The sequence below is a fragment of the Dermacentor albipictus genome, chromosome 3 (assembly GCF_038994185.2).
Source record: "Dermacentor albipictus isolate Rhodes 1998 colony chromosome 3, USDA_Dalb.pri_finalv2, whole genome shotgun sequence".
Lineage (NCBI taxonomy): Eukaryota > Metazoa > Arthropoda > Arachnida > Ixodida > Ixodidae > Dermacentor > Dermacentor albipictus.
The window spans coordinates 189,596,298-189,617,799 of NC_091823.1; the positions used below are offsets into that span (position 1 = coordinate 189,596,298).

A 21,502-nucleotide genomic window follows, 5' to 3' on the forward strand; every position below is an offset into this window, starting at 1 on the left:
TAGTTCTATCACAGCAAACACGCCAGAAACAAAACATTTTGGGTGGGAGAAATCTACTAATGCCTTATTTTTGCCTTTGAAAAGGCATCACAGAGAAATACTAAGTCAAACTGTATTAGAGAACTATGCATGTGTCATATCATAGCAGCCACTTTAATGGGAGAGGGGCGAGCAAGAAGCAATGCAAAGACCAGTGGAGAACCAGCTGTTCCGGCCCAAGTTGTCGCACCAGCTTGTTGCAACGTCATGGATTTTGATAGGTTCTATTCGGGTGTAGTTTGCTGTTTACGAGTAAAAGAAAAACTATGTTTCCAATTATGAGGCAGCACTAAAGACTTGACCCAGCCGTCACAAATTTCTCTTGTGATGAAGCAGCCACAATAGGTGAGTTCATGCTGACACACCAGCAGTAGGGGTCCGGTTCAAATTACAAAAAGGGGCCTCCACCAAATGAATGACAATAACATTTTAAAAGAATACTGTATCTTAACTGGCTAGGTGTTGCTTTTCAATTCAAAACCTGCTACCAGAATGTTGCTTTACTTTGTTTTTGAAAATGAGGCTGTTGAATTCAGTCCCCAGAACAAGTTTTTAGAAACCAACTCAACATGCAAGACTATAACTAGCTAGATCTATAAAAAGATGAAAACCACGCAAGAACAATGACACACTGAAGACGAAACACACACCACAGGCACCGACTAACAACTCCAATGTGTACGGGTGCATTCCGGACTTTGAAAAGTGCCAGGTCATGGGACACTATAAATGTGCATATGGCCGCCTGAGAGCCGAGGTCTTTGCGAATAGCCGAAGAGGTGAAGCTTGTGTAAGCGACCCTTTCTTAAAGCTCAGTAAAAACAGATCAGCTACCTTGAAAGCGCATAAAAAATCAGGGCTCGTGTTTCTGAGCACGTTTTCTAGTTTGACTGGTCTTTCACCCCATCTGTTTCACCATGCGTCAACGGCTTGTTGGCCACGTGTTGGTTGTTTCCCTGCCCCCTCCCCCCCTTTTTTTTCTTATATTGCTGATTCGCAATAAACCCTCAGTTGTTAGTCAGCGCCTGCGGTGCACGTTTCTTCTGCATGCCACCGTTCTTGCGCTGTTTTCACCTTTTTATGGCAATGCCTAACCAACTAGCCCAGCATTGCACACTTCTGCCATAAATAGCATATGATCAACTGACTAATGAAGAAAATTTTGCCGTCTAAATAAGCATGCGTTTTCGAGCACACATGCTTAGCCATTATACGAGACTAACTGAATGCACCTGTTGTCTGAGGTGCATGCTCTTTAATACCTACAAGCTCTTGTGTGCTAAAACCTGCAGTCCTTGCACTACCAAGTTACCCATGCGAACTACACCTCTTTCAAGGCACATAGGTTTGCAAGATGAAGCACCATGGAGACTGCTATTTTTGGCAATGTATGTCTTGAATTAGTATGCTTACAAGAGTATTATAAAGTTAAACTAAAAGTCACAGGTTTTAACTATGAAACTTGGACTATGAAATGCCATCATTTCTGTTAGTTGTGTATCATATTGATCCGACTCTCAACACACCCCCCATTATTTAAAAAATACCAAATGAACATATGCTACTGAAACAACTTGTTAAATTTTATACTTTGGATAATTAGACCCCATTTTATGGCTCAATCAAGATTGGATTATTGGAATATGTTGAGTGCATGTATTGTAACAACCACAAATAGAATATATTTGTTGCATACTTTTACTATTGCAAAACAAAAATGGAGTGTAATTCTATAAAAGTGCTTCTAGTTTGTATATTCCCATGTGTTACATCTGCAAAATGTGCTGTACTTGTATATTCGACTGGCAGTCTGTATTGCTCACATGAATGCAAGCTATCCACAGCATGGCATCTGCTGCCACCAATGCCATGGTGTTAGTGATTATCATTGTCATCCTGTTAGTTGCTACATCATAAAATGTGCCAAAAAGCTGGAAACATGTAAACCTCAGTGATAACAGTGATAAGACGTGAGATAACACCCCTAATAATTTAAGTTAGCCATGTTTAGAACTATATCATTTTCATTAATTTTAACTTTGGCAGCATTTTTGGATCTGGCATTTTGAATAGCCACCTAACCTCACGCTCATCTTTCTTGAACTTCACTTTAAACAAGGCTCCCACATGGGGGCCAAGATGTCCCGATTTAAATGACCTTTCACCTTGCTAATATCCATTTCACCTTTTTATTTATTCTTTTTCTGGCTCTTACGACCTCTTTCTATGGTCCCATAAAAGATGAACATGACCATGTTTTTAGAGTGTTAAATTTGTTGTTGCAACTTTTTTTCTGCCTTTGAAACCACGCTACAAAGCCAGCATTTGGGCGTTTGCCAAAAGCAATTTTCATATTATTTTTTCTTCCCTTCCCTGAGAAAAATAAATAAGTAAAAGAACATATGTGAGGAGCCTAAGTAAGTGCAACATTATTTTGTCTGAGCACACATTGACCTGTGACCATTAGTTGGTGCTTATTCAGAGATACCAAAATTTGGAGCCGTGTATCATATATTACAGGTGCATCACAGGGTGTTGTCCCAATAAATCTTCATGCATATGCAACGACTATGAACTGTTACTTGCAGAATATGTAGGCATGTTAGAAACAAGTCCTTTACATGCCATATGCATCTGGTAGCTAGTATTCTAAACCCCTCTCCCACTTATAAGCAGGTAGACCTGTCCACAAAAGCTTAGGGACTGGGAAAAGTGCAAAGATGTCTTGCCACCTAATAAGCCTGCCACTAAGGATTTTGCACTTGTACATGAATCCTATGCAGTGCAGGTCTTAAATGGAAGCTTTATCTCACGAGCGACATTGATTTCCTTCTCGAATACATGTGAAAAGCACAAGTGCTCTCCTCAGACAACCCCTGAATCAATTTGAACGAAATGTGCTGCATTTGAGAGAGAAGTATAATTTCTCCCAACTCCTTGAACTAGAATTTCGATTTCGGATCTCAAGTATTTTATAAAAATTGCTAAATATCAGCGATTTAAAATTTTTGAGGCACTTATATTTTACAACTCTTCAAAAACCAAATAAAGTACAGTGAAAAGTAGTTAGCCTTGTCATATTCGAAAAAAATTTATGGGCAGGTGTACGTATCACATGTAAATGTAGTAAGCTTAAGAAAGCGAGCAGCCAAAACACAGCACAATAGAACATGATTCATTCTGCAAAACGTACCGGCAGCAGACAAAATTACGTTCAAGCATAATACTCAAGGAAATTGCACTGCTTCTGCATGGAATGTTGAAGCTACAAGAAAAATGCATCGACATTTTTTGTATCATACAACACTGAAGTACCACTCACTGAGCTTCAACCCAACAGGCAACTGTCTTCAGTAGCTCCCTTACTGCTTCTTAGACAAAGACATGGCGTTTTTTTGTGGATTATAGTTTGCACAGCAAAGGTCCAACTATGAGTAGCTTAAAACATATTTTTTATAGATAACCGTACACAGTATAAAATGCAGTTCCAAACAAATGTAGAATTTACTGTTAGGAACCTAAATGTCACAAAAATTGAATGAAGACGAAGGAGAGAAACGGTCTGCACCATCCACATCTAACCTCAACTTTTTTCATGCATACCAAAGGTGCAAGAGCAGCACAAGAATAACCATACTGGGTTTGATCTGCCTGCTTTTCTTGCGACATGTATACTTGAATTTTTGTTCACATTCAAAATTTATACTGAAAAAGGTGCATGATACTATCTCACAAAAAATTTTGCAGGACACTTAAGCTTCGCCTTTAAGAGTGCAATGCAGTGGCATTCAAACATCCCTGACTGCTTCTCATTCTTTCGGGTAACTATATAAACGTGGTGTTTTCCTGGAAACAGTGGTGGCAAAACAAAGGCGAGCTTTCTGTTTCTCCTTTTCTAATGTTTTCCCGCCTACAGTGGATGCTGCCGCGCAGGCCATCTGGATGGTGTTGCAAGGAATCGAGTGGGGCATGCTGCTCCTACTAAGTTATACCTCAAACGGCAACTGGAAAAGGGGTTTGAGTTTGAGATCCCATGTAGCAGAATCATGTTTTCTTGTATATTCAAATTACAATCTGATGAATATCTGTCATGTCTGTAGGTTTTGCATAAGTTGTACTTTATGAATTTTCTGACGCATTTTATTTTGAGAAATTCAATTAGTTCAGTAATGCCCATGCGCCACGCAGAGAGCCTGCATGGATTGGGATGCGCGGTTCGGGATGATTTTTTTCATACAGACATCGCTGCCGGCGCCAACACCCAATTTTGTGCCACAGGGGCCTTTAACATTATCGGGTTAAAATAGTTCAAACAGCGTGAAATCATCTAAAATATGTTTTTCACATTTTAAACAATAGAGACAAAGCCTACCTGTTAAGCAAGTCAGTAACTGCGCAATCACTGTGAGTTGCGTATTTAAAATAAAAGCTGGAAACTATGTGAAGTAAAGCCTAAAATATCCAGTGAGAAAGATGCAGAGAATGCACAGTGTATGTACAAAATTGATATCCGAGCACTAAAGTAATAAAAAATAACTATGGGAAAGTGAGATCAACCTTTCCACATAATCTATTCTTTAGAGAAATTTGAAAAGTTTATTGTGGCTATTCCTGATGTGTGGATGCAGGGTTAAGAAATGATATGGTAAACTTGGTACTGATATAATTCTGAAGTTCTGCAAAGAAAGGAAATTGCTGTGAGTGATATGTCATGCTAGGCAGCCAACTTCAACAAAAATAGAACTGGAGAAAATCTCAGTTCCTGCACTAAGAAATAAATTTGCTAAATAACAATCCCCAATTAATTTTTGACAGCACAATGTCACCACATATGAACTGTTACAAACTTCCACAGCAAGTCAGCCGCAATGTGGTCCCAAGTGCTGCTAGCAGAAGCAGTTTATTTCATTTCGCTGAATTACTCTCGACTCCTGACACAGCGAACACTTCTACATGTGCATAAATACATCTCTTCAAGTACATGCATTTAGAGTCAGCTTTTTACTTGCGTGTTCTAAAGAGAAGCTAGCCGCACAGTCTCTGTACAGTGGCAACTGTGGTCACAAACAATCCTATGGTACAGCGCAAAGGTCTCTCTTTGAACATGTATGTACATTATGCTACTAACAAGCTGCAAATGTGTAGGTAGGACTTGCCTAAACATTTCATCTCCTGCAGCTCATGTGCGGTGTACATGGCGACTTCTCAAAAATATAATGCACATAGCTTAGCTGCCATATTTCATGGATATTTTACACTGTACAAGACAAACCAAAGTGCCTGCCTTGTTGACAGGCGCTGTCTGTGCTTTATATTTCCCCATTTCACTATTTTCACACCTCTCTTCAGTTATAATGATCATGCACAATAATCTGTGAAACCATAAGTTAGCTCATAAGTTTCCCACTGATATGTTCTAACTGCTCTTGCTAACATTGATATATATGTCTATAGTGCAAGTTGTTATGCTGAAACAGGTTGGTTAATTTACAAAAACAAAAAAGGTATAGTGTATGGTGTCTCTCATTACAATCAAGAACTATATACAAACAACATGAATGCGTGGATGGATTTCCCAGAGCTCTTCTTTCACTATGTTACCTCAAAGCCAACATGAAGGCCATCACCTTCGATTCGGAGAGCCTCAGCTTCATGCACATTTCTCACCTTCAGACCACAACAGCCATTGCCATCTTATTTTCCTGCCATAACAATGTTTCACATATACTAATCACTTCTGCTACATACAATTTGGTCAGGCCAACATTTCTGCAATGGCTAAACACATGTCAGGCACACGCGATTCTGAACCATCTTATAAGGCCAAGCAGCCCTTGTAGGTGCTAATCACGGTTAGTGCCATTCCAAGTCAATTATGCCATTGCCACATATATAAATGAAGGACTTATGGTTTGCTCGTGACTACAGTAAACAGGAGTATTAGGTATACATGATTCTTCTAACTGCCTAATTTGCACTCACATTTTGTAGAAACGTGTCTTTTCACAATACATGTAGCCTCACACTATGTTCAGTTGCACTGCTTGCCTTTTCTGCCAAAATAAAATGGAATTATGCAATTCAGCTGCACAAGCTCACCCAAATGGCCAAACAAAGCACACGTTGGGTTTTGCTTCAGCATGCATACCTGGCGCTTCAATTTACACATTTCGTACACGCAATAAAATGCCATGGAACAAACATCTGCACCTCCACTACCACAATACAAAGAATGCACCAAATTTGACAGTTCATCTGCCGGCTCCTGTAAAAACAGCTTTCTGTATGCAGCTGCACTGACATTTGGCACAAACAACGCTGCTCATGGGTTTCATGTTGCTTTGCTGGTACTCTGTGCTGCATGCTTCGAAGATGATGACGTCATGGGTGGCTCACTTGAGGATGCAGAATGCACAGGCGTCCCTGCTTTCCTCAAATGCTCTTGATACCTAAGGCAATGAATGGAAAGCACTTTTGAGCCAAGGCAGGGGTCGTGTATAGCACACATCTGTAGCACAAGCAACCTATTTGATGCCTTTATAAGGGTTCCCGTAATTTACACAAATTGCGACACGCAAATAATAATACTTTTGGTACAAAAAGAATAAGTGAGTCAACACGACAACACAAGAAGACTAGAAGACCATGTGGTTATTTGGCCTCCATAGTGAAAGAAAATGACTTGTCAGACGTTATGTGTATGCACCAAATAATCCCTCAAAGTCAGAAACCTAGCAAAAATATTAAAAAATTTTTTTACTGGTTCAATAGAGTAATCCTATAGGTTGTATTGGTAATGTACTCGAACTCTATGGGTTTTATTTTAATTCTATCGGTACCAATAGAGTCCAATAGGTGACGTCTATATGCCATCTATTGGACCAACAGAGATTGTATTGGCACCAACAGGCATCATCTATTTGCTGCCTCTTGGACCAAGCCTTTTACCGGCACCAATAGAGTCCAAGAGGTGGTTGCTTTTGACAAATAGGTTATTACTGATACGAATAGGATCCGATAAGGATAAATATTTGTTGCTTTTTTTGTTTCCTGTTGGAACAATGGGGAATGAAAAAATTTTTATCTAGCCTAAACCATGAATTCGATTTCATTTGCTTCAGTGAGACATGGTTCACACCTGATGATGGTTTTTTACTACCGGGATATGACTGTGTGTCAGCCTGTCGTTCATTGAAGTGTAGAGGTGGCGTTGCCCTGTATGTCCGTTCGGATCTGCCATACCAAATTCCACCAAATTATATTATTGTGAACGGAAATTTTGAGTGTGTTTTTATCGCACCTATGTTTATGTAGCGAGTGATTTACTGTGTTATTCAGTAACTGCTTGCATTTGTACATCGCGAGTGACCTATGTTATGTATCGCTGTATATTTACTTGGATGTTTTTCACTTTGTACCCACCCTGCTAAGGTCCTGGGAACAGGACCGCAGTATCAATAAATAAATAAATAAATAAATAAATAAATAAATAAATAAATAAATAAATAATTCACTGCTATAACATAGTTCTTGCTGTCGTGTACCGACCGCCATCTGGGTGTATAAGTGAATTTATGCAGTTTGCAGAAGGAGTAATTGTGCGTAGTATTGAAATCAACCGTGAATGTGTTTTTGTCGGCGACTTTAATGTAGATGCTTCTGAAAATAATGCTACCTTCTTGCATTTCAGAGAACTTTTCGAATCATATGGTTGTTCAAATGTAATTAACGAGCCTACCCATGTCACCCCAAGTACTGAAACGATATTAGACCTGTGTATTACAAGCTTTTGCCATGATGAAGTTAAGTCAGGTGTAATCACATGTGATCTTACCGATCATTTACCAATTTATTGTCTGATACCATCGAAACAAAAGCGTACATTAGAAAAAGAAACACTGGTTAGAGACTACTCGGAACAAAACATGTTAAGGTTTAAAGAACTCATGGAACAACAGAAATGGGATAGTGTCATAAAAGAAAACGATCCAAATGTTGCTTATAATGTCTTTCTGAAGTGTTTCACTTCTGCCTACAATTCCTCCTTTCCGCTAAAAGCTCCTAAAAAACACACAAAACAAGAAAGCCTTGGACATCGCATTAATTATACACCGGAATAAAACACAGGCAGAGAATTTTCGAGACGTTCTTAGACACAAGATGTGAAGGTGATCTTCAAATATTTAAGAAAGTGAGGAACAAATTAAGTGCTGATATCAAAAAAGCAAAATGAGAATTCTACATGAAAAAATTTTCTGAAATTGTGGGAAATTCTCGTCTTGTATGAAAAAGCAATCCAGGACATTATAGGAAAGACAAGTTCGCCAAAACATGTTTTGTATGAAAGTGAGTCCATGAGTGACAGCGAGGTCGCAAACTTGTTTAACGAAGACTTTATAAATGTGGGTGCTTCTGCAGATGACCGCGCTAAAATACCTTGCGAACATTTTGTGAAAACACACTCAAAATACTATATTTACGTCACCCACTGATCAATATGAGACAACTGATGTCATATTGGCTTTAAAAAACGATTGCACCGCTGGAGCTGACGATATTAAAGCTAGACCACTGAAAGCTGTTGCGCAGATGGTAAGCATCCCCCTTATGCATATTCTCAACCTTATTCTTTCAACTGCAGTGTTCCCAGATGCAATGGAGCTAGCCCGTGTGGCCGTAATACATAAAGATGGTTCCGTTAAAGACAAGAACAATTACAGACCAATATCAGTGCTTCCTATCTTTGCAAAGATAGCAGAGAACATAATACATAAAAGACTTTCTGGCTTTCTGACGGCAAACAATATAATAGTAAGTGAACAATTCGGGTTTAGGGAGAACAAGTCATCTGAAAGTGCACTTCTTGAAATAAAGGAGACAACATTGAAAGGAAAATAGTTACCCTGGGGATACTTCTGGATTTTAGAAAAGCTTTTGACTGTGTCCAACACGATGTGCTCTTCAAGAAATTGCCATCATATGGAATACGCGGCAAAGCTTGGTCTTTGATAAAAAGCTACTTAACTTCGAAAGCTGAATTCACATGCATAAATGGCGTAAACTCGGACTTAAAATTTGTAAAATTTGACGTACCATAGGGATCATTACTAGGACCAACGTTATTCTTATTATATATTAATGATATTGTAATCATTAACAAAAATACAAAGTTAATTTTATCTGCAGACATTATGAATGTGTTCTTCTCATGTGCTCATGGAAGAGAGGTATTTCATCGAGCTAACGAATGGCTAACAGGTCTGGATTTGTGGCTTCAATCTAATAGACTTCAATTAAACATCAGTAAAACGAAATACTTACTCTTCCAGCCGCGAGAAAACAACCTGACTGTAAACTTGGATTCAAAATTTCAGAACGTTACCATCGAACAATCTGTATCGGTTAGATTTTTGGGGGTGACATTTCAAAAAAACATCTCCTGGACGCCTCACGTTGACAAGCTCTGAAGTGAGCTAGGGCGAGCTGTTGGAATCTTAAATAAATTAAGATATTATATCCCATCTGCGGTGAAAAGGCAGATATACTACACGCTTATTCACTCCTGGTTATGTTACTGTTTCTTAGTATGGTCAACAACGACTTAGACCAACCTAGACGGTCTTTTTTTCTTGCAAAAGCGAGCGGTGCGTGCAATCGGAAATTTAGAACTTTCTGAAAACACTACACCCTTTTTTAAATAAAATAAAATACTGCCTATTCATAAATTGTATAAATATAAACTGGCCCTAGAAATATTGCATCAGCACCAAACAACACCTATCCAGACCAAATATCAAGTGAAACCTGGTCCGTACTGCCTACGAAAGAATTTAATACCCAGGCCACGTTCCCGTACAAAATATGGCAATCAAAAACTAAGTTTTATGATACCGGACCGAACGAATATCCGGAAATAGCTGAAGCACTCGTTACAGCTACCTCAGTGCATATTCTCAGAAAAATGCTCAGAAATGTTTTTCTTAACACAGACTAAAAATCGTGCCGGACTGATCCCAGTTGGTTTCCGCTTACTCTGTGTCTTGGCTTTTCATTGTGAAAGCCCGATATATTTTCTGTACCCGGATGACTGTTGTTTCGACATACCTGTACAATGTATCTGATTGTATCTGTATTGATGTTATTGATGTAAGAAAAGAAAGGAAGAACACTTGTTGGTGTTTAAGTTTTACCGTGTTTCAAATTGCGGCTGTTGTATTCTATACTTTTTGTTATTAATTTATGTGCTTGTATGACCGCAGCTGCCATGGGTGGCGAGGCCCAGTCAGGCACGTTCAGTGCCTTTTTTCGCGTCCCCCTAGGAATTTCTGTAAGGAATGACTTGAATAAATGAATAAAGAAAGAAAGAGTTCATTGTACAATATGGAAAAAAACATCCGATGGAGCGGTGCTGGTCATGGAACATGCCAGCTGGAAATCTAAAGCAGTTCCGTATACGGTCAACTTGATTCACCAGTAGTCCCTTCCACTTCGTCATGCTGGCGGAGTATGCACAGTAGGGTCGATGGCATTTCCACAACCCAACCACTTTGTGCTAAATGCCCTAATCAGTACTAAGCAGAAAGGGACTGCAGAACTGCGCCTGTGTATCTTCTGCGATGACAGGTAGCAAGCCAACAGGTGCTGGCAGTAAGCACATTGCTCCTCTGTCTTTCAATGTGTTTGCCCCGTTGCTCGTTAAAATAATAACGACAATAATGATAATAATAATAATTTCCATCAGCATATACATATTGACTTAGAAGGCAGGAATAAAAGCAAGAAAATTTTTGATAGAATTTCCACCCTCTTCAACCGAGGTGGCAAAGGGAGGGGGTGATGACAGGCGGCAAATTGCGCACACACAATAATAGTGGTACACGTAACTTGCAGCATATACCAACATTTCATCATTTGTAGCAAATATAAATAATATAAAAATAGATATACATGCATACAAAACTACTGCAGTGACAGTAAAGGAAGAAACAAAGCCTACCGTATGCCCATACAATACACACAATTAGGTGGAGTACAAAGCCCAATTCATCATCAGCCTGGTTACGCCCACTGCAGGGCAAAGGCCTCTCCCATATTTCTCCAACAACCCCGGTCATGCACTAATTGTGGCCATGCTGTCCCTGCAAACTTCTTAATCTCATCCGCCCACCTAACTTTCTGCTGCCAACTGCTACGCTTCCCTTCCCTTGGAATCCAGTCCGTAACCCTTAATGACCATTGGTTATCTTCCCTCCTCATTACATGTCCTGCCCATGCCCATTTCTTTTTCTTGATTTCAACTAAGATGTCATTAACTCGCGTTTGTTCCCTCACCCAATCTGCTCTTTTCTTATCCCTTAACGTTACACCTATCATTCTTCTTTCCACAGCTCGTTGCGTCGTCCTCAATTTGAGTAGAACCCTTTTCGTAAGCCTCCAGGTTTCTGCCCCGTAGGTGAGTACTGGCAAGACACAGCTATTATAGACTTTTCTCTTGAGGGATAATGGCAACCTGCCATTCATGATCTGAGAATGCCTGCCGAACGCACCCTAGCCCATTCTTATTCTTCTGATTATTTCTGTCTCATGATCCGGATCCGCCGTCACTACCTGCCCTAAGTAGATGTATTCCCTTACCACTTCCAGTGCCTCGCTACCTATTGTAAACTGCTCTTCTCTTCCGAGACTGTTAAACATTACTTTAGTTTTCTGCAGATTAATTTTTAGACCCACTCTTCTGCTTTGCCTCTCCAGGTCATTGAGCATGCATTGCAATTGGTCCCCTGAGTTACTAAGCAAGGCAATATCATCAGCGAATCGCAAGTTATTAAGGTATTCTCCATTAACTTTTATCCCCAATTCTTCCCAATCCAGGTCTCTGAATACCTCCTGTAAACACGCTGTGAATAGCACTGGAGAGATCGTATCTCCCTGCCTGACGCCTTTCTTTATTGCGATTTTGTTGCTTTCCTTAGGGAGGACTATGGTGGCTGTGGAGGCGCTATAGATATCTTTCAGTATTTTTACGTACGGCTTATCTACACCCTGATTCCGTAATGCCTCCATGACTGCTAAGGTTTCGACAGAATCAAACGCTTTCTCGTAATCAATGAAAGCTATATATAGGGGTTGGTTATATTCCGCACATTTCTCTATCACCCGATTGATAGTGTGAATATGATCTATTGTTGAGTAACCTTTACGGAATCCTGCCTGGTCCTTTGCTTGACAGAAGTCTAAGGTGTTCCAGATTCTATTCGCGATTACCTTAGTAAATAGTTTGTAGGCAACGGACAGTAAGCTGATCGGTCTATAATTTTTCAAGTCTTTGGCGTCCCCTTTCTTATGGATCAGGATTATGTTAGCGTTTTTCCAAGATTCCGGAACGCTCGACGTCATGAGGCATTGCGTATACAGGGTGGCCAGTTTCTCTAGAACAATCTGCCCACCATCCTTTAACAAATCTGCTGTTACCTGATCCTCCCCAGCTGCCTTCCCCCTTTGCATATCTCCCAAGGCTTTCTTTACTTCTTCCGGCGTTACCTGTGGGATTTCGAATTCCTCTAGACTATTTTCTCTTCCATTATCGTCGTGGTTGCCACTGGTACTGTATAAATCTCTATAGAACTCCTCAGCCACTTGAACTATCTCATCCATACTAGTAATGATATTGCCGGCTTTGTCTCTTAACGCATACATCTGATTCTTGCCAATTCCTAGCTTCTTCTTCACAGTTTTTAGGCTTCCTCCGTTCCTGAGAGCATGTTCAATTCTATCCATATTATACTTCCTTATGTCAGCTGTCTTATGCTTGTTGATTAACTTCGAAAGTTCTGCCAGTTGTATTCTTGCTGTAGGGTTAGAGGCTTTCATACATTGGCGTTTCTTGATCAGATCTTTCGTCTCCTGTGATAGTTTACTGGTATCCTGCCTAACGGAGTTACCACCGACTTCCATTGCACACTCCTTAATGCTGTCCACAAGATTGTCATTCATTGCTTCAACACTAAGGTCCTCTTCCTGAGTTAAAGCCGTTCCTGTTCGTACCTGTCCTGTTCGTGCCTGTTCTGTAGCTTGATCTGGAATTCCTCTATTTTCCCTCTTACCGCGAACTCATTGATCGGCTTCATATGTACCAGTTTCTTCCGTTCCCTTCTCAGGACTAGGTTGATCCGAGTTCTTACCATCCTATGGTCACTGCAGCGCACCTTGCCGAGCACGTCCACATCTTGTATGATGCCAGGGTTAGCGCAGAGTATGAGGTCTATTTCATTTCTAGTCTCGCCGTTCGGGCCCCTCCACGTCCACTTTCGGCTATCCCGCTTGCGGAAGAAGGTATTCATTATCGTCTATTATTCTGTTCTGCAAACTCTACTAATAACTCTCCCCTGATATTCCTAGTGCCTATGCTGTATTCCCCTACTGCCTTGTCTCCAGCCTGCTTTTTGCCTACCTTGGCATTAAAGTCACTCATTAGTATAGTGTATGTAGTTTTCACTCTACCCATCGCCGATTCCACGTCTTCATAGAAGCTTTCGACTTCCTGGTCATCATGACTGGATGTAGGGTGTAGACCTGTACAATCTTCATTTTGTATCTCTTATTAAGTTTCACAACAAGACCTGCCACCCTCTCGTTAATGCTATAGAGTTCCTGTATGTTACCAGCTATATTCTTATTAATCAGGAATCCGACGCCTAGTTCCCTTCTCTCTGCTAAGCCCCGGTAGCACAGGACGTGCCCGCTTTTTAGCACTGTATATGCTTCTTTTGGCCTCCTAACTTCACTGAGCCCTATTATATCCCATTTACTGCCCTCTAATTCCTCCAATAGCACTGCTCGACTCGCCTCACTAGATAACGTTCTAGCGTTAAACGTTGCCAGGTTCATATTCCTATGGCGGCCTGTCCGGAGCCAGTGATTCTGTGATTTCTTAGCACCCTCTGCTGCGTCGCAGGTCTGACCGCCGCTGTGGTCAGTTGCTTCACAGCTGCTGGGGACTGAGGGCCGGGGTTTGATTGTTGTGTTCATATAGGAGGTTGTGGCCAAGTACTGCACCAGAGTGGCCAATCCTGCTCTGGTGAGGGAGTGCGTTACCGGTTCTGGTCACCAGGATCAGGCCACACTCCAGGCCTGCTTATGCAATTTTATCAACACGCGGATTTTTTTTTTAGTCCGGTGGAAAATTGCCGGCACTGGGATTCGAACCACGGACCTCTTGCACGCGAGGCGGGTGTTCTACCTCTACGCCACCGCTGCATCTTCCCAATTAAAGCCCAATTATATGGTCGTAAATGCAAAACTCGCATGCAAACTGTGATGCCACATAAAAAGAGACAACAAAAAGAGGACAAAATGCGATCAAGGTTAAAAAGACAAGAAAAAGGCATGGCATGATGAGGCAAGATCAACATTGTGTGACAAAATCAAATAGTCGTGAATAGTGGAATAAATGATATTGTGTAGGTCAACAATTTTTGCTGGCATTTGCGCCATTGATTCACGGTGGTTGCCTGCAGCCCATATTTGTACAGAAGCACTGTTCTGGCACCCTTACGGCGAATACAATGGGAAGCTTCAGCCCAACGAACTTGACAGCATGACCAATGACTGCAATGACATGAACCACGGAATGGATCCTGATGACCCCATCTGTTGTATCTTTAGGAAGCATGCAAAGCAGACACTCGGTTGTGCGAACAAGAATGAATGTTTATTGAAAAGGCAGTACTTGTGGTTTTATACCTTGGCCATGCGGTCAGAGCATGCGCACTTTCAAGCCTGCAAGCACGGTCTATTATCTGTGTGTGTGTTAGATGATCTTTGATACAGCAGTGTGATCCACCTTAAACGTGCTCACTTTCATAGTAATACATGACTGTCACGAAGGAAGCTTGCCTGGAATATTGACATATTGCCTGCTGTGATAGGTTACATGCTGACGTGACTTGACATCATTTATGTAGGTAGGTGGGGTGCCCCGAGATACAAGTGACACTTCACTTGAAAGTGTGCCACTAAGGGTTTTAGCGATTTGTAGCAGATGTGCGCTTTTTATTCCATTTTTAATGTCACTGCGGACACATCTGAAGCTGTTTCGAGCCTGCATCAGCACCGCATTGACACGACTGTAAGTCGACTCGAATGTAAGTCGACCCCTCCCCCCCTTTATCGCGTGTGACAGGGAAAAAAGAAAGCATACCCGAGGGCGCATTCCACAATGAAAATTTATTTGTAGCTGGCATGGTAACTGGACTACTCGTCTTCAATTGTGCCATCGTCCTCCCTAGCGCTGCCATCGTCATCGCTGCTACAGTCTGACAGCGCGTCGTCGTCCAGCAAAATTCCACATTTGGTAAACGACCACATCATGACATCTTCTGGAACAGCAGCCCATGCCGCATGCACCCAACCACACGCAGCCATGAGAGAGTCTCTTTTGACAGGTCCGGTTGGCATAAGTTTGCAGTCTTCTGCCCCCAGCCAGTCATTGTACTCATGGTGGAGCAGGTCCTTAAAAGGCGAAGATCCAGGCTTGTTTCATGACCATGTCGCACTTCACTGGCAGGGACCGATCACGCATTTCAGCGATGTACGCCACAAGCTTGGCCTACAGCTCCGGAAGGCGTCCTGACTTCAGCCCGTGGGAAATTCCTCACTTGCCATTGCAGGTGAAAATTTTGCTTCGCTGCAGTCGCCGCTCTCGCACCACCCGTTCAGAAACACCGAACTTGCGGCCCGCTGCGCAGTGATTTGTTTCTTTGGCGTAATGGATGGCAGCCCTCTTGAATGCTGCTGTAAATGAGCGCCGAATGTTTAGTGGGCCTGGAGCACTCGTGATGACTGAGGAAGCATGGAAGTAGCACGTACCCAGGGGTGAATCTCTGCATGGCTGCCATTGGCTGTTTTTGAGCAGACACTCTTCGACGCTAGCGCCAAGGTCCCCTTCAGTTACGGCCCTAGCATGAGGGCGATACTTTGGCAAAATGGCGGCACACACGATTGTTTATGTTGCCATGGTAACAGAAACAGCAGGTGCGCGGCACCTCATCACCCTAGCGCCCTTTCTTTTGTCTGTTTTTATTATGACGACCAGCTTCGCTCCATCTCCACCCTTCCCCATGACCCACATGCCTTTACTTTTGCTTTCTTTTTGCCTGTTTGTGGCGCATATCTTTTTTTTATCGTGCGCGGGTGTCGTACATGTTCCTGTTTTAGTCTTCGTAGCGCTCTTTTCTTCCAGTATGCAAAACCAACTCGCCCACATCAAGCTTCCGCTACACCAGGCATTGTTTGTGAACTGGCGCATAATGCGCCAGGGGTTTCTTATGCGTTAGCATGCACGCAGTCTTGTCCATACTTTGATTATGCCAGCATATGCCAGAACATATACAAACTCCAGTTCCAACACAACAGATCTTTGGCCTCATTTTATTGACTGCCACTTCTGAAAACAAATATTTTCGCATAACTTGGTATGATACAAGATCTGGAGATGTGTCATTCGTGTGAGTATGGGTGGGAAGAATGGCATCTTCTTTAGCAGATCCTGGCTAAAGTACTTCTTGATTTCTGTCTTACGATTTAGTGTCATGTTCAAAAGAACTCCAAGAAAAGGTGTGTAATGTAGCACAGGGCCAAGGGAAGCTACTGCTCGCTGCATTAATGATCGACGACATGGCCATTAAAAAGCATGTGTGTGTCCAAAAAGATTGCAAACATGTACTTGAAGATCAGAGTCCATCACATCGCTAAGACGATCAACCAAAAGAACTGCAACAACAAGGTGAGGCAAATGCTCACCAGGGAGATAATTTTCAAGAATCAATAAAGAACATCCACATTTTTTTTTGCCTCTACTCATCAGAGCCTTTTCATCGCTTAGAGACGCGACAAAGCTCGACGCTGCTGGCTACATATCTGTGAAAAAATATTCTTTAATACACCCCTCCTCTGTAGCTATGGCCCATCTTGCAGATTATTTTTCTTCTCTGCAGACGCTTACCGAGACAACTGCTGTGCCAATTATCTTGTTTGATGTTTATTGCAGTCTCTATACTAAATTCGACAAATGTGATTTTCAATCACAACACTGAACATGCCAGGAGTTTGCGCACGCAAGATAAAGAAAATACAGCGTCATTTTGTATTTTCGTTGTTGTTGGTCACAATCTGGGTGTTCTCAATTACATGAAACATATTTGTTCTTTACTAGCTCATAAAATATGCCTGTCGATTTGTATGAACAGCCACGACTTTGGTGGCAGCACGAGAGCGAAGATTTCACCTAGCAACCTGTCAGACACAGCCAACCGGAAAACTCCAGCGTGACAAAGTAGCCGAGAAAAACAAAGCTTTAAGTGCAGCCATAATGTAAAAAAATGCTTTGATCGCCGTAACAAGTGGTAGCGAACGCTTCCAAGCTACAGCCACCCTAGCTCTCCAAGCCACGCAAGCCCCTTTTCCCCAAGCAAGATGGCCGCCAGCTGTGACACCAGGCTTCCCCCAGTCACATAGGTGGGTATGCAGGACCTCCACTCCGGCAGTACTAGTATAACCTCCTTGCTCCTGCCCCACAGATGGCAAGATGCTGGCAACACCCTGCCATTTTGTAGACATGTTGGCGTCTATGGAAGCTTGGCTGTGCCAATTTGAATACACCTTGTCAGTTCTTTCTTCGAGCGGCAGTAGCAAGCCACCGTCACAGCATATCCCATAGGAAAAAGCACAGTGCTCTCGGCAAACATCAACTCACTTGCGTATGCGATTGCGCACGATGGCCAAGTGCTTGGCAACGTAGCTCTCTCCCGGTGCAAGCTTCAGTGCTCGCAGGAGGCAGGCCTCAGCCTGGTACAGTGCACCCCTCTCCACTTGCACCACGCACAGGTTGTGCAGCGCCTGGACATGGTCTGGCTGCAGGGACAGGATGCGTTCGTAGCACTGCAATGCCGAGTGAAAGAGGAGCAAAAGAAAAAAGGAATGTTTCTCACAATTTACAACAATGAGCTGGAAGAGCGACTCCAACCAAAAAAGGGTTCAACGATTACGGTACTCTCTAATGCGAAACTTGAGCATAGCTCGATACATATTTTCATCTTGCAATATATTGAGGCAAAGAATTTGAGATGGAAATCCCCACACCGACTGGCCAGTGCCATCAGCGCCTTCACAGAGGGCTGATGCCGGTGTTCGCAGTATGGGAACACCGGCATGATGAGCAGCCGCGGAAGAAAGTGATGGCAAATGTACAAGCAGTGGCACGAGCTCATTCACGTGATTAAGTTGAGGGACACCGATGAGCCAGCTGTGGTAGAAGACGACAAATCCATGAGCAATGGCACACGGATTCGTAGGATGACGACAAGGGATGCCAACACTCAGCCCAGCAACGGGCGCTTAAGAACTGTGCTCTAAAAGTCGACTTATTAGACCCAACGTTTCAAAACAAACTTGGCTCTTTCCTCAGGCCATCATCCGTTGTCAAGCCCTGATGCAGGAGCTGGGTTCGGTTTGAAACATAGGGTCTAGTAAGTCCGCTTTTTGGTTATAGCGACTCCTAAATTCCTAATGAATTGTCCCAACATGTCGGTTCCACAACAATGAGTGTGATAAACAATAACAAGTGGATGTATGTAAACTTTAGTAAGCACAAACCAGGCAGTGACAGCTTTTCACATATAGAAGCAGCAGGTACACCACCATTGTGTTTTTTCAATGACATTTTCTTAGTGTTTTTAACTTTTGTCAATAACGTTACAATTTCTCTAACAAATAAATGTTCTGTGCTGGAAAAAGTTTACTCTACCCTCTAACTCCCTGCAATGTCTTGGAATCTCTTAGTAATCCAAATCTTCCTCAAAGCCACAAAAAACAATGCCTCTACAAAAAGTGCACAATCATAATTTTACAGCCAGAGCAAGAAATAATGAACTGTGGCACCCCCATGGCATGGTGTCAGGTATGCTCTGCACCACCAGCTGAAATCATGCATTCTCCAATCCTCGTTCTTACTGACAACCTACAGAAGAAATAAATGCAATGGCATGAAAGTCACAATAAGAATAAGGCTCTTTCACAAATCATAAACTCTAACAGATCACATTCTTAATTATAACGTATACCATTAAGACATAGCAACACTAATTTTGCAAACATGGTTTATTAATGTGACAGAATGACCCCAGTAAAATTGGCCTAGTGCTGACCATAGGGCAGTGCTCGGCAGATCGCTGGGAGCCGATCGTATTGGCACAAAGACCTTAGGCTATAAAAAGGCCGACCTCGCTTGGCCACTGATGTCAGCGCGGGTGCCTAGAGCAGCCACAGGCGTGTGCAGGGTGCAACAAGAGGGTGCCACAAGAGCACGCCCAACCCTCCGCACACACAAATTTGCATCCTTGTGTTTTTCCTCTACTCTGTAATGCGATTACATTTTAACACCAACTGAAACCCAAGTCGACAGAGATGCCAAAATTGTTCCCTCAAAAGCTGAACATGTGTTGAGCCCCACACACCCTTGAAGATTCAAAACACATTTTTGTTGTACAGCCGGTGCCATTCTGATGGCACCGGGGCCAAAGCCACGTAACTTTGCTGCAGTGGAAGGCCTTACTGCACAAATGAGAACCCATGCGTATATTTCACAGCAGAAAACTGAAACTGTATATCAGGCTGACAATGGCCTTGGCGCTAAATTCTGAAGCATCTTGCTCAGCCTCATCCTTGAGTAAAGCAATGAAGGGGGCTAGTTGGTGGACGTGTCAGTTCGAAGCTCATTTTTTCGCTTGACGAAGAAAAGCTGCAAATGTGCCTCGGTCTATTTCCACAATCTGTCCATGGATGAATTGCCAAATCTTAGATGTTCTGAAGAGGATTATTGGCATGAGAAATAACAACCTTGAAAACACAATGAGTATTATTTACTCCAGTTTAAGTGTACGTGTAGCAAATACATGGTAATAATGAGAGGTGGGGAAAAAAACATTACAGTCAAACTTCAATATAATGAAGTCGTACTTGAAGCGAAAAACGTAGTCAAATCGCGATTTTCGTTCATTTGAGGTTTTAATGTTTCAGCATTAAAGACAACTTCACAAATTCCCAGTGCATTCTGGGTGGATAATATCTTGTTAGTAAGCACTTATAAACAAATCGCAAGAAGGTCTGCCCATAATAGCGTGGTGATGAGCACCAGTGCGTGCGGTGCGGATCGCACTGCATCGCTGTGGCTCACGGCGTCCAAAATATGTGTGTTGCGTCATGCGGCGCCGCAAATCTTGGACGCCATAGCTGACTGTGCTTATTGCCTGCAGCCGGCACCCACAGGATAAAAACAAAAGTATAAAAAGATATGGGTATTGGTCCCGAGCCAAGAAAGAGGGAAAAAGAAAAGTCAGTTCCGCCATTGATGGCAATAGCAAAGAGACTACACGAAGTAAGAGTCGTTGTGTTATCGGTGTTGCGCGCACTCAGGGAGACATTAACAGCTCTCACTCAATGACCATGAACTCGCAGTCACAATGCGAGCGAGCGCTTCGTATTGTATCTCAGAAACTTGAGATTACGTGACTGCCAACACCAGACGCGCAGGAACAAAAAAAATGGGCGTGAAAGCACCATCCATTTTGGCTCCTGCTTTGCCGCAGAGAGATCACCTCCAAGATCGACATGGACCGTGCACAGACGCGTGCAAGCTGATGCACTTGCCAACCCCCCCCCCCTCACCCCCAGTGCGTGCTTGACCGCATTACTGCGCGTTCACTCCCTCCGATCCTTCCTGTGCAGAAATAACCATCAGCTCTTGTGTTTCTCCAAGTCCTTTACCAATGCAACAAATGGGGCAGCGACTCCCTGCCTACCACGTCCTGGCACGTGTGCTTTGATAGCGGATTTGCCACTGAAACTTTTCATACAGAAGGACGCTTCAAATAGCTTTTGCCGCGGCTGATGTAGTTTTTTGCTAGATTTACTAGCCATAGAAGCTCCAATGGAGCACATGACTGAAATGGTCGAAAACTCTGTTAAATCGAAACTGTGTCACACAGTTACTTTGTTAAATCGAGAAAAATAAATACGCGGTTCTTAATGCAACATCAGGAAATTCAAATAGTTCGTTACATCGTAAATTTCTTTAAATTGAAGTTTGTTATATCGAGGTTTGACTGTAATAGTATTCTCATCAGACAGAGTGGTAAATGGGAACTCAGAAAAAGCTTGGCAAATAGTGGAGAGGTCAGGCTATTAAAAGAGTACTTCCTGACAGCACTGATTTTCATACTGTTGTATTTTGCACTCACTGGTGCATGTCTTTCAAAGCAAATACTACAGAGTACTAGAGGTAATGTCACTTGCCCAATTTCAAGCGGTAATTCCTTTATAATGTACAACTTTGTCAATGACGAAACGAAATCTAGTGCACTTGGAATGCCAGCAAACAAATCACTGAAAATTGATGGGATAACTTAAG

At 42.4% G+C, this 21,502-nt stretch overlaps 1 protein-coding gene across 4 annotated transcripts in view; it reads right to left on the reverse strand.

Moving 5' to 3' along the window:
• Positions 1 to 1,043: 1,043 nt before the first annotated feature.
• The window catches only part of Tmtc3 (Transmembrane O-mannosyltransferase targeting cadherins 3), a 921,929-nt gene continuing 901,470 nt past the window's right edge, over positions 1,044 to 21,502 (reverse strand). For all 4 annotated transcript variants that reach the window (XM_065440562.2, XM_065440560.2, XM_065440561.2 and 1 more), the window contains 2 exons: positions 17,792 to 17,976; positions 1,044 to 6,488 (listed from right to left, as the gene is read on the reverse strand). In XM_065440562.2, the coding sequence (XP_065296634.1) occupies positions 6,371 to 6,488; positions 17,792 to 17,976 (303 nt within the window). In that variant the 3' untranslated portion in view covers positions 1,044 to 6,370. The remainder of the gene's footprint in view (positions 6,489 to 17,791; positions 17,977 to 21,502) is intronic.